At 40.0% G+C, this 14,295-nt stretch overlaps 1 protein-coding gene across 1 annotated transcript in view; it reads right to left on the reverse strand.

Annotated features, from left to right (window-relative positions):
* Positions 1–177: 177 nt before the first annotated feature.
* The window catches only part of ZRANB3 (zinc finger RANBP2-type containing 3), a 42,948-nt gene continuing 28,830 nt past the window's right edge, over positions 178–14,295 (reverse strand). The window contains exons 8-21 of the mRNA XM_051810261.1: positions 13,778–13,906; positions 12,964–13,083; positions 12,152–12,271; positions 11,471–11,650; positions 9,853–10,005; positions 8,744–9,197; positions 7,613–7,768; positions 7,012–7,103; positions 5,743–5,844; positions 3,740–3,882; positions 2,911–3,045; positions 1,694–2,075; positions 1,087–1,218; positions 178–766 (exon numbers count right to left, since the gene is read on the reverse strand). Coding sequence (XP_051666221.1) covers positions 668–766; positions 1,087–1,218; positions 1,694–2,075; positions 2,911–3,045; positions 3,740–3,882; positions 5,743–5,844; positions 7,012–7,103; positions 7,613–7,768; positions 8,744–9,197; positions 9,853–10,005; positions 11,471–11,650; positions 12,152–12,271; positions 12,964–13,083; positions 13,778–13,906 — 2,397 coding nt within the window. The 3' untranslated portion in view covers positions 178–667. The remainder of the gene's footprint in view (positions 767–1,086; positions 1,219–1,693; positions 2,076–2,910; positions 3,046–3,739; positions 3,883–5,742; positions 5,845–7,011; positions 7,104–7,612; positions 7,769–8,743; positions 9,198–9,852; positions 10,006–11,470; positions 11,651–12,151; positions 12,272–12,963; positions 13,084–13,777; positions 13,907–14,295) is intronic.

The following is a 14,295-nucleotide window of genomic DNA, read 5'->3' on the forward strand; positions in this document are numbered from 1 at the left end:
TCAGTAAAAGATTTATAACTTCTAAGAATTTTTCTGAGCAGGATAACTTTACAGCTTATTGTAACTAGATGTAGTTGAAATTTCAGCCACGTCCTTCCTGGAGATGTGCTTTATGAGCTTACAACTGCCTTCCAGCATTCAAGGGGTGAGGAGAGACAGAGAAAAAAATCACCACGAAAAAGAACTGTATTTATTTAAAGTAACTGTAAAGAAAGCCAGGTAAGCAGTCCAAAATAACCAGCAATCTTGTTAATGAAAATGTGACTGTAGCATTTCCCAGAAACTACCTTTGATGACATAATTGGTAATATCTGGTGTTCCTTATCATAAATAAAATTTTAATACAAGCTGCTTTAAGTAAAAACAGAATTCAACTGCCATCAGTTCTAAATGCCAGAGTCCTGTAAGTCAGGCTCAGTGCAGTAAGGTTACACGCAGAAATTTAGCTTTAAACCACAGGGTCATAAAAACATGACCATAATCAAGTACCTTGGATGCCCTCTGACCATCAGTGTTACAAATGATTCCTTGGCTTTAATTCCATATTTTCTCCTCTCTACCAGCAGCATTGATGGGCGACAGAGATTCCTGTTAAATCAGTGCATGAGGAAAACTATATAACTGTATTGGATTTAGTGTTACATTATACCTGAAGGGATTTTGCATTTTACATTTTCACAAGAAATTTGGTGATGTCACAGCCGTACTTTGTAGCCAAAGACCTTCTCTTCAGTTGGCTTCTTTCCTTGGCCTGCTTGGCAGTTCTCTGCAAAAGAGAGACATGGGTCTGTTCAGTGAGTGTTGAGACTTGGCAACTCTGCCCAGGGACAGCATTAGCCCACAGCTGAACTCCAGTCTGATTTTGCAGTACACAGCATAATAAAATGCAGATGTTTATTAAGGTGGCATTTTCCCAAATCCTGAGAAAACTGCCATAATAGTTTAATGCTGCATTTCCACCTGTGCCGTGTGGGAGGGAGACGCTGAGGGCACAGGGGTTCTGCAGGGCTGAGGAGGAGCCTGACTTCAGGCTCCTGCTGCTGTTCCAGGGGAGAGGGCCAGGATTCCTGGCCCCAGCACACTGACCTCCCTGTGGCAGGCTGTGCACAGGGTCTGCAGGTTGTCCAGGGAGCACTGTCCTCCTCCGCTGTACACGGGCTGGATGTGATCCACCTGCCAGAACTGCCCCTCCGTGGGGCTCCGGATCATCTCGTTCAGCTGCAGCAAACACAGGACAGGGCACGGGATGTGTGAGGCACTCCTCCTGAGCTACATGTGCACACTGCCATCAGAACAAGGACATTCAGGGGAGTAGCTATTTATAGTTCTCATCAGGATAAACAAAGCCAGCATTAGCATTTTTTAGCTACTCCCACCTGACAAGCAAAGAAGTGTAAGCAGTTGGCATGTTTTCACCCAGCCTGAACTGTACAACCAGCCCTGGTATTTACATTCACCCCTACAGAGTCAGAGCTTTGATGCCTGTGCCTTTTGGAGATGAAAAATCTGTTAAAAGACAGTGGGATAGAAAAATCAAGAAGTCAAAGGCATTTAGTTTGATTGTTTTTAAGGACTTGTTTTTTCTTGTTCTGTTGTTGATGCTGGGTTAACTTTCTATCTTAAATCTGTAAGAACATCTTTGGGTTTCTCTGAACTGTCTGTAGCCAGATCAGCTGTAACTGCACACAATTACCTGCCCCAGTGGGAGGTGGGACATCCAGGAGTTCTCCAGCAGTTCCTTGCGCCGACTCCTGGGGGCGTCTCTGACGCTGAGATAAAGCTCCTGCGCGTTTTGGTGACAGAACTGGCAAACCCCGTGTTCTACTTCAAACACTTTGGTCCTGAGGTAGCTCTGACTGGAGCGGATGGAGAAATCCTCCTGGCAGGCGTGGGAGCAGAACCGCGTGTCCCAGGCGTGGCTGCCGGGCGGGAGCTGTGCCGTGGGCTGCTGACAGCTCAGGCACAGCGGGGTCCCCTGGCTGTCCAGGGCCTGCAAATACCCTTTGGGCAGGGGGGAGCCTTCACCCTGCTCGGCATGAAGGGCTGAGGGCCCTCCTCCGGTGTCTGAAAGCAACCTATTGGCAGAAAACAAAGCCCAGCTGGTGATAAAGGAGGGATTCAGCCCCACGGTTCAGTGGGGTTTTATGCACTGTGTCTCTCCATCACATATCTTCTGTGCTCTGAAATAGCAACTTTAGCTGAAATAATACCTTGCTCAGACTGACACCTGCACACTGCAAACCCTCCACTTGGTTTACATCTCCACTTAGACAACATTTGACAATATAACAAGGCAGATTTTTCTTCTGCATATCTCACTACATTTACACATGTACTCTGAATTATTAGCTGATATTATGCTGTATTCATAAAGAAAGGGTGGGTTTTATCAGGCACATACACATATAAAGGTAAAATGTTTCAGCCCCCTCTTTAATAGAAGTAAAAAAAGTCAAAGGAAACATCCTGGTTTCTCTTTGCAATCTCCATGGCTGCCTATTGATTTCCTACTCCAAACAAGGCAGGATACACACTGCTTGTTAAATAAAATTTTTTTAAAGGGTAATTTCTGTCTAGAATTTTTATACTAGTTTCTCTTTTTCTAAATTTTGAGGCCAAATAGAAGAAAATTTGGTGTGCCCAATTTGCTGTTGACCTCACAAGGAGGCTGAGCTAACTTTTTTTTTTTCTTTAGCTGAATCATTGTTCTGTTTTAATCAGCCTCAGTTAATTAGCAGCTATGTCTGCAGACATCAGATATTATCTAAATTGTTATAAAAACAAAGCACAGCTTATTAGCACTACAACAAGTTTCTCATGTAACTACTGCACTTCAGCAAGGCAGACACTCAGCAAATAATTTTACTGTGGAAAAAGAGCTTAATCACCTTATTGCATTAATAAACTTACTTTGTGGATTGTTCAACAGGAGCATTTTCTTTCCTGGGACAAACCCCACTTTCCCTGGAGATGAGGCGGACGCTGCCCCCGGTGCTGGCGGCTTTGGAGAGCGAGGCTGCTGCCACATCCTCCCTGGTCACATACCTGGGAATGACCAACACTGTCACAAAGGGAGCCACCTCCCTCAAAGAGTGTTCACTCTTGGCTGCAAGATTGGTACAGCATATTCTCTTGAAACATTCCTCATTTTCTGGAGGAAAAATGAATAAAGTTTGGGAGAACGTACTTCACCGTACTTCTGAATTAAATGAAATATCTTTTTCTAAACCTGAATTCTAACCAGCAAACAGCTAACTTGTTTTGTGTGTAACAATTAAAAATGACAGCAATTTGATATTGTCCTTTAAAAATGACAGGCACTTTGTTCCAGTTAGGTGAAGTCTCAGTGACACTCTGGATAATCCTGGAATCTTTACAAGCTCTGGAGGACTCTTTGCTCTGTTAGCTATGTTTGAACTCACTCCTTCATTTCCAAGTGAAACCACACAAAACACAACTGCTCTAAAGTAAAACCTTTTAAGTCACTTCACTCTGATCATTATTCCAGAAACCACTATGCAGAGAACTCCTCCTGAGTCCCTCTCTGTACTACACATGTGCCAGGCCCTACACACACCTCAGAAGGCTGCTGTAGGTCCTGGTAGGTTTTCTAACACCCTTCATAGATTTTTCCTACATTTTATGGAAGGAGACAATCAAGAAGTTAAGAAACACTTGGACAATTTAATGAACTTCCTGCAGCAATTAGTTAGCAGAATTAAAACTAAACCCCACATACCTTTTTGTGCTGCTGCCAACAGACTGCTTTTTAGACAACTCCTCTGCAGCATGAATAGGACTGTAAAATATCTGACCACTTTTTCTGACAATCTTCTGCTTCATTGCTGTCAGCTGAGTCCATTCTTTTACAAACTTCAGGATCTGGCAGAGAACATGATTGTCAGCAGCATGACAGGCATTACACAGACATAATTCCACTGAAGAGTGCTGGGATTAATGTGTTCAACACTGGCTGAAAACAGCTGGCATAGTCAGAGAAGGTCCCTGCAAGTCATTCTTCATACAAACTGCAACCCTCTCCCTCACCTGCTGAAACAGTCAAAGGGCAACAGTTTGAGCAGTTTGAGCAATTTAACCTGCCCTTCATCTTTCACAGAAATCTCAAATTGACACGACCACGATCCTGAGAAAAAACTGATGAACTGCTTAACAAAGTATTTCAGAATGACTGGAGCATGATATTGGTCCCCTTTCCTTGTTCTGCATTTAGAATTTGAAAGTATAATAAAATAAAGGGGCTCAGAGGAACTTCATTTCTGGTACCGAATAAAGTAGTTTTCTTACAGGCTGGGAAACCACAAAAAGCCCCCAAATCTTGGAAACTGTAAACTGGCAGGACTGGCATGACTGATTAATGGATTTCCTCAATAATCACAGAACAGTGAGGGACTGAGTGGAAAACTGGCCTACGTAGGAATTTAGAATTTCTAACGTGGCTGTTTGCTTTAGAGTGCATGTAGAGGAAAAATGAATTAATCCCATTCTCATTTCTACAATACAAAATAAATGGGAGTAACAATATGACAAGTGAACAAGTGGTTTGGTAGGTTTTTTCCCTTTCCATTTTTCCACTCTGTTCCCCACTGAGGAGCAACTGCCTACCACATTCAGGGTCAGGCTGTTTGTGAACACAAGCATGGGAAGAATAAATACATTGGGCAGTATGGACTTAGTTGTGACTTCAGCTACACCCAGGAACAAACTTCCATATTTCAAGATGACAACGATTTTCTTTTTCTCCTTGGAGTATTTTTCCATGGCAAATGTAAAAGTGCACAGAAGACTCTCAGTTCCTCAGAGCTGGAGCAGCAACAAAGAAGTCAATGGAACAGCAGGACACCATGGAAACAGAAACAAGAAAGTATTTCCTTGATTCTTTTTAGGAACATTTACTCATATGGATCTTCTAATCTAGAGCAGAAGGCTGAGGGACAGGAAGATCCATAAGTGCCACCCACTGCCCCTGGAATTCTTACCCCATGTTTTCAGTCTAACAAATGGCTTTGAAATCCCTTGGCAACATTTGTGTATCCCACTCATTTGCTGCCTCACAGAACAGCTGGTTTAATCAGCCACGTGTCCCTTTGACAAATTGAAGTTCCAACCTTGTTGGAGAACCTGCTTGTTCCTACACAACAGAATCTGATTTTCCAAACAGGAAACTAAGTGAAGCAGATAATATTTCACATCCAGTTTCAATCTGGATTTCCTTCCTTGAGTACTGGGGTTTGCAGTGTTACTGTTCTCCTGAAACCCCATTATCAATGGGATCTTTAGTCCAGATTTACCTGAATGTGTCAGTGGAGCTGGGCCTGACACTGCTTTGGGAATTGTTATAGACCAAAGGAAGGTGAGAGTGGAGCCTGCTCAGAACTGCATCCCTGGGACAATCTAGAACATTCTTGTTCCTAGTGTACTCCATTCAGAACCTTTATAAAGCTGTTTTGTCGAGTTTTGAATGTTGGTTACTAATCCTGTAAAGGAGAAATTAGATTCCCTGGTTGATTCCCTCTAAGACATGTGAACAGGAGGCAAGATAATTTGCCTAGTACCAGACTGCATAATTAATATTCACATCAGCATCCCTAAGATCTGCTTGCTGGGATGAAACTGTGCCTTGATCCCAAGGCCTGGAAGTGTTCTGCATTTATTTTTTAAGAAGTCAGTAAAATTCCTCTGTATTAAATATGATATTGCTGTGCCAGTGGAACTTGTTCTTACCAGTGCACGATTTTTTTTATGCTGGAAAGTCTCTGGTAAATCTTCCCAGTTATCCAGCTGAATGTCCAATGGAATGAAGTTATGATTCAGGGGCTCCCCATCCTAGACAAGCAAACAGTTTTGTTTACAGATGCAATGTAGCACAATCTAGGAGAAAAATAACCTGTTTCAAGTGAATTATCCTCCCTTCCTACTAAATTTAGTGCCTCAAGGTCAAAACAAACAATAAGGCACAGAGGAATGATAACAGCACAAATGCAAGAAATATGATGCACATCAACATACCTAAAAGTAAAAGGGCTGAAAAATTTAATTTTTAATATATCTGACTTTTTTCTTTGCAAACAGTTCAGACACACGAATTGCCTTACACTAAGAAACTGAAATTACAATCCTCTTGACTGAATTTTTAAGGGAAATGAATGATTGTAGACTGAAAATGTCACTTCATTACAACTTAAAATCAGGATTTTCAGGCATTGTTTATTATATTTAACTTTTTTCTTTTTAATGTCTGAAAAAGTTCTCCACTTAATTTTTAAAGCAATAAGTTGTATCAGCCTAATAAAAATGTGTTTTCTCAGAGCCTTGCCCTCAGTTATCTGGGCTGCTTTGCAGTTGCACCTGAACACACTGACTCACTCTGTAATTTGAAGAAATCTTCCCAGTGAACTTTACTATCACAAAATAGAAGGAATTGGAAAGTCCTGACTCTCCCTTGAATAATGACCTGGAAAATTCCCGACTGCTGGTTTCTGTGTTCCCATCACCACTGCAAATTAATGAGAATGTGCTTTATTCAGGGAGTTACTGACTTACAGCACCAATGCTGAGCTTTCTGAAAATGTGGTAACAGTATTTTATTTACTTGGTCTGTCAGGGTTCACTGTAATTTTTATTTTAACTCTTGAATGGTATTCTATTAAAATTATTTTGTGAAAAGACACTAATAATAAAACAGGAAACTTAAACAACTATCAGTGGCATTTCTAACAATGATCTAATGTATTAGCCCAATTTTGTAAGACAAGTGCTAGAAGTTATGTATCTAGGACATTATTACTTAATTAATAATAATAATTACTTAATTCCATTCAGAAAAAGAACTGGAATGATAAACTACCTAATTTTTGTACATTTCAGCTAATGCAAAAATATTGATCTTTTTACATCAATTGTAACAAATGAAAGTATACAGGCACATTTCAGTGGGCAGCATTTCACTTTGTAATTTTAAAATGACAATAAACATGCATATTGCAGGTTTACCTTTGTATACAGGTGGATTCTGTCAGTATTCCTACTTGCACAAAACATAAGGCCATCATATATTTGGAATGTGTCTGATTTATCTTCATCCCCTGTAAAGAGAAAAAATGTTGACATTAAAAAGTTTTTTCTTCATTTCATTCATTTTACTCAGACACTAAAACTAATATTACACATGTACCTAATTCCAGAACAACAGAAGATGCACAGTTCAAGCAGCAAGGAATTAAGGTGTTTGTGCATTTTGTTTTTCTGTTTCTCCTGGATTACCTATTATCTGTTCTGCCTGTGCTGTCCAGAGCACAAGGAAATGCCCTCAGTTCCAATAAAACTACACAGATTCAGAGTTGATAGTTTGGCACAGTTCTTAAGCAGCCAGAGCTGTGTTGCTCCAGGATGTGTATGGAAAGGCTGGGTTCATCCACCATCAAAATTCAATATATGTCCCAGGCTACACCAAGACAGTCCTGTGGCAGTGTCTGTCCTTCTGTCTGTGTTTCAGAGGTGTAAGTTTTATTTAAAAGCTCTCTTTGATGCCACAGGCATTTAATTCAGTTTCACAGCAGGACACAACCAGTCTTTCACAGGAGCCCCACTTTACCTTCTCCACACTTTTTTTCACTTTCTCCATTCTCCACTTCCCCCAAACCTTCTCTCCCATCCTCAGCACTGCACTCTGTTCTCTCCTCACTTCTCCTGGGGCTCTCTGACACATCTTCCTCAGTTTGGCTCGTGGGAGCTTCACAGATTCTCTCAACTAAAGATGAAGAAACCAGAAAAGTGAGGATTTATGTTGCCTGTACAGGTACCTCATCAACACCCCTCTGGAGACAGGATCATGTCACTGAAATACAAAGAAATGGCATTTTATTCTTTAATATTACTGTGGTGCAACCACAAAAACTGGAGATAACTTTAGTACTAAGGAAGTAAACACATGGAACAAAGCTTTTCATTTCTCAATCTCACACCCCCAACTTAATGTCAAAACACATATAATAAATAATCCAAACAGCAATTCTATATTATATACAGCCATTGTATACCACAAACACACAAAGCAGTTTTCCAGGCATTGATTTATACCTGGGAAATTCAGAAGCTGTCCTTACTTGAAGAAGTACAAAGATTTAAATGTAACAAATAAATAAGTAAAAAGAACCTTACTCCTTCATTTACAACTGAAATGACAAATATGGGCATGGATTTATAAAAATGTTCCATCAATTTTCCAGATAGCTTCAAAAAAAATTTAGTACAAGTAATCTACTGTCACCTGTTGGAGAATGAAAAGCCATATTTTGCAGATAATGTCTCTCATGACAAATATACGTGATAAAGTTAATAAAACACTGATACCATGTTGCTAAGTTTTGAAAGGTAAAGAAAAAGTTTGCCTCTTAATTGTATTCAGAATACTCAAAAACCTCGAGGAAAAGGAGAGCTCCATTTTCTGCAAAGAAAACTGAGTTTATACTCTTCCTTATGGAATTTATATCCTGTTAACATTTATGTGAATTTTCCACTTGTTTCAAATTGGACTCGTATAAAAGATCCCCGGGAAAGGCAAGATTAGGAAGGATCCCTGGGCAGGTATCTTTTCATGTAAAGGCACAATTTTTCATATTTTGCCTGGACTTCTAAACAGCCACATGCTCCAAAGGTCTGTATTTTCCAAGATGAATCACATCTGGAATGAGAAATGCCTGGTTTTCTGTGCCCCATCACTCACCACTGCTGCTCTGAGGGCACCCACACATCTCACAGTAAGGCAGCAGGTCGTGGTTGGTGTAAGTGCAAACCCTGCAGTGCCAAACCTGGTTTACAGCTCTGCTTTTGCTGGAAGTGTTTAAGCCACAAGGAGGGAATTCACTGTTTTTTTCTGAAAACAAGGAGGGCTGTTCTCCAGTCAGAGATGTTTTCTTTTTATCCCTGCAGCTGCCTGGGGTAGATCCACTCGTGCTTCTGGCTCTTTTGGCTTCATGTTCACAGGTGCTTTCAGGGCAAACTGGATCCCCAGCACCTACTGGTGTGGAATCCAGGTTTTCATCCTCTTCTTTTGTGACTTCATTAGATTCTGTATCACTCTGTAACAATTCACTGCCAGAAAATCTTTTGCGTTTCTTCTCCATGGAGGATTTTGGGGAAAAGAAGGAACGAATGTCGTGCTGCTTTTCCTTCTCAAACTAGGAAAGAAATAGAGAATTATAGAATCATGTAGGTTTGGAAAAGACCTCTTAACCCCACTTGTGACTGCATCAGATGGTGTTAAAATTATTCATTTTGTCCATTAATATTACCCTCTAATACAAATAGCTGGTTTTGCTTTGAGGACAGAAACAAAAGATCAAACTGTGAGCAGAAAAAGCAATTCAACATTTCTCTCCTGTTCTGTGAAAAGTATTTTCATAATTCTCAGGAAAATTCTGAAATAGCATTACCACAGGACTGGTATATTATATATACTGTGTATATATATATATATATGTGCCTTTTTGGAAGGTGCCCATTACAAGGAAAGGCTTTTAAACACTGTTTTAAATAACAGTCAATTAAATTCAGAACAGGTAGTAAAGATGTAATTTAAACAGAAATTATTTGGTGGGTCTGTCATCTAAACATAACACAAGGACCCCTCAGAAGCCTGTAGCTGACATTTATTCCCAGCAGAGCACTTTTCCCAACTTCACAAAAGTTTTTAAATGGAATTTACATTACTTTTTCCTACTTATTTAGTGTTTCTCTCTTAGTAAGTCTGAAGTGCACAGAAAGCTCAAGCAAACAAGGGTTAGAAATTTTAAAAATGAAATAAAACAGAAGAACATAATTTTCAAGTCTTACATGTGTAAATAAAAGTTCATTTTTGGGATCTTCTAGACTTTCATTTGGGGTCCAAGTCTCAGCAAAACTCAAAAAATCCCATTTCTCCTTATCCCCTTCTTCAGCCTGCATCTTCTCTTTCCTGCCATTCAAGGTGCTGCCTGTGACTTTGGCCTGCAGAAAGACAACTGCAGAAAGTTTCCAAGGAATTCATGTGTTGGGGAAAATTTATTGACCTATAACCACTCAATTTGCTTCCCTTACAAACCTAATTCAGCATTTGCAATGGGATAAACTGCTGTAATTAAAAATAAGTGATTAAACCTATTCTTCTTTCAACATCCATTTGTGCAAGAGTAATGCCAAGTCCTGTATTTGGCATACTATGAGTAGTATGTTGTACACAAAATGTCAGTGTTTATTAACTTCAAAGAGAATATATGGTTGTGTACATCTCTAACAGTCTTATTATTGTTCTGCTTGGCATGTGGAGACAAACAAAGGCAGAATTAATTGAAAGCAGCAGTTCAGTGACAGAACTTGCAAGGTAAATTGCTGTTGAATTACTGAGACCCATCTGTGCCATGTTTAAAGAGACTCATAATGCACCAGATTGACAGATTTTTTCAGAGGTACCTCCAAGAAGTAGAACACAGAATTTCATACCCCAACTGAATGTCAAGTACAGTTTGCAGTACCTGGATTCTTTAAGCAGTGGTTATTTTTCTGAAGAAGAGGTATATACTGGCAAACAAATGGGTACCAGTGGAGAACAAACCAACAGAACCACAGCAATACAGGGGCAGCTAAAGGCAGGACCCACAACCATGAGCTGACATTTACATCAGAATAAACCCTGTGTAATCACAGACCCAAATGATTCTGAGACCTGGTGCTTAAAAGGCAGTTCCTTCCACAGTGACACTTGGGGCAGTGTCAGAACACAAGAGCTCACAGAACACAGAGCACTGACACACCTCAGTTACCAAGACAAGACACTAATGAGTGGTACCAAAGGTCACAAAAGGTCACAGAAGCAAAACAGTCAAATTATTTTTCTTAGTCCTGTGAACTGTCCAAGATCTTCCCAGTAAGGAAAAAAAAGCAGACTGGAACTATCCTAGCTTTAAACTGACAGAGGGCAGGGTTAGATGGGATATTAGGAAGAAATTCTTCTCTGTGAGGGTGGAGAGGCTCTGGCACAGGTTACTCAGAGAAGCTGTGGCTGCCCCATCCCTGGAAGTGTCCAAGGCCAGGCTGGATGGAGCTCTGAGCAACATGGTCTAAAAGAAAGGTGTCCCTGCCCATGGCAGGGGGTGGAACAGGAGGAGCTTTAAGGTCCCTTCCAACCCAAATCATTCTATGGTTCTAAAGTTCCTAACAACCACTGGGTAATACCAGTGGAAAATGGCAACAGAAGATCAGATCAGTGTAATCTTGGCACAACACTCATTCAGTTAAAAGAAAAACCATAACAAATTCCAGTTGTTATGAGTGAGCAGAACACCATCTTCCAGCAACAAAAGGCTGGAAGATAAAACCACCATCTCCTGTAGATGTGAACCATCCCATTCACCCTGGCAAAGTGCTCCCTGAACCACAGGGAGTTCCTGATCCCCTGGCTCCACCCCACACCCACCTTGCGGTTCAGCATTGCCCACATGAGGGTGTCCATGGTTCCCTTGGCAATGAGGAAGTGGATGTTCACAGAGCTGCTCTGCCCAATCCTGTGTGCTCTGTCCTCTGCTTGTTTTATGTGGCCTGGATCCCAATACAGTTCAGCAAACACCACGTGAGTGGCAGCAGTGAAGGTTAAACCCTAAGCAAAATAGGTAGATGCATCTTAGAAAAAAGGTTCCACACACAAACAACTGAAGCAAAAGAAAGCTAAAGGTTGTATAGGACATTTTTATATGGAAGGAAGAGGGGCCACCTCGATAGCAGATGGGCTTGTTATACTGATTTCTACCTTGGGCCTCAGATAGGGATAAGTAAGATAAAAAAATACTTCAAAGACTGCATATTGGTTTTCATTATAGAAGTAACACTTATTTCTTATTAATCTGGCATTTTTAGTGAAATAGAGTTTTTCCTGATTATTCAAGAATGAGATGCTGCTGCTTATCATCATTTTTCCCAAGTAATTTCAATAGCAGCTTAAAACAGTGAATGTGATTAGTGCAAAGAAATGAATACCTGAGTCTGCAAAAGACAAATTGCATGAAGATAAATGCCTTCATTAAATCACTTCAGTCACCAATGACTTCAGCACCTATAACCCTCAAGTACATTATTCACCATATTTTCTTTTTTTTCCTACCTGCCCAGCTGCCTGAATACTCAAAATAGCAACCCTGGTTTCAGGATCCTTCTGGAACTGATTGACAAGGTGAATCCTCTCTGCAGAGGGGACACTCCCATCTATCCGAATGTAGCGAACCTGGAACATCAGAGCAGACACAAAATGACACTGTCAGGGTCTGGTTTGGACCCAATCCCCCTCTGTCCCCCCAGAAAAACATGAGAACAACTGTTCTATTCCTGGGATACATCTACACTCATTTGCCCTTGGAGTTACAATTAAGCCTCCATCTAGAGAAGTGTAGGCTTAGTGTTCCCTTGTTACAAAAGTAGAAGACAGAACAAACGAGGGATCTTAACATGGAATATTCCACAGAAGAAACTGGAATTGCCCTGACACGCTTTATTAAAGTTCCAAGCATTTAAAAAATAATAACAATATAAACCAGCAAAGTTAGCCACCATTGCTAGCAACAGCTGAGAGTCCATGATCAGAGAAATGTGACAGTTGTCTGCCAACAGTTTTACTGCTTTGAATGAAACACTCAGGTGAGATGACAATGTGCTGTTAAAACCCAAAAACAGTAGACAGAGGCACTTTGGTAGAAAAGGTTGGAAAACAACTGCCTACAGCATTGATTTAATAATAATAAAGTATCACACCAGAGTGTATTTACATTAAACCACATGATCCCTTTTAACCAAGTGATCTGTATACATGTAAAATCCTAAACTCCTGTAGTCATGTGCAGTTCTCCTGAGTTCAAACACAGCTCACATGTATTTGTACATCTGAAGTTAAATCTGTGAGCACAGTGGTTCACTCCTTACCTTGTTTTCTATGACAGCCTCTGTGCAGGCCTGCAGCATGCTCAGGTGGTGGGCAAAGACAAGGAACTTCAGCTTGTCATTCTCAAGCATCATTTTGATGTAATCCTTCACTGCTCCTGCCTGGAGTAAGAGAGTGTATTTCTTTTGAACATTATTATGTTCAAATAGACAGTTTATTTTAAGGTCTTTTGATCCCTTGGAATAGAAAAAGGTAAATTTCCATACCTTTTGTTATCCACGTTAAGACTTTATCAAACTCTAACGTTGCTAAGTATAAAATGATTCAGATTTAAAAAAATGCCATCACTTGGTGCCTTTGAGAAACCCAACTCATTCCTTCAGAGAGGAAAAAATTATCCTGGAAACATCACATAATTACACGGCACGTCTTCCGACTAAGATGTATTACATTTATCTGATGTTTTAATCCATATTTGGAAAAAACCAAACATATTTCAAAGGGACAAGGTAATGTTTAATCAGAACTTCTGCATCTGCACCCACATAAAACCATACATCAAAACTGAAAGAATAATTCTGATACCTTCATGATACCATAATCATAAAACATTGCTCTATTTAAGCATTCATAGACTTCTATTGTGTCAAATGCAATTTTCAATATCTTTTACAAAAACTATTAAAATAATGATGACAGTTAATAACAAAACTTATCAGTGATCAGTTAATGCAATACCCACTGCAGCAGCCTTCAGATTTCCCTTTTTCCATTAGAATGGGGTTCTGCCTGTTCCATAAACATGCAGAGCAAAACAGAGTGTTTCTTTTATTAAGAAAAGCCTTCCATGCTCACCTTGGCAATGGCTGTTTCTTTGTACATCCGTGTGATCAGATTCATGACCTGAGAGAAGTGGCTTTCAGTGGCATCTGGATTCAGGTTTCTCATTAATTTCTCCCACTCTGCAAAAGTGGCATTCAAATTCTAGTAGGCAGAAGAGACCAGTGGTTACACACACAGTACAAAGCACGTTCTACCTCAACATGCACATTCCAAGTATGAAATGTTTGGGAACTGAATGCTTTTGAGAACTCTGTCAAATTTGGCTAAAAGTAACTGTAGGATTCAAAATCTATGAAAAAGAAGACAGAAAAAAGGATTGTACTAAAATGAGGACAAATTTTATCTTTGATGCAGAAAAAATTGCTTTGTAACGTTCTTTGTGTTATATTTTAAAGAGAATAACAGACACACCATGCTTTATAGTCACTCAGTCTTTGTAACTGCACATAACACACATGCACACATATAAATGCAGATGGATACACAGATATTCCTTCCTAACAAATGTGTTTGTAGTAAAAGTGTACCAA

This window comes from Manacus candei, unplaced genomic scaffold (assembly GCF_025592945.1).
Source record: "Manacus candei isolate 608988 ecotype Guabito, Panama unplaced genomic scaffold, ASM2559294v1 h1tg000077l, whole genome shotgun sequence".
NCBI lineage: Eukaryota > Metazoa > Chordata > Aves > Passeriformes > Pipridae > Manacus > Manacus candei.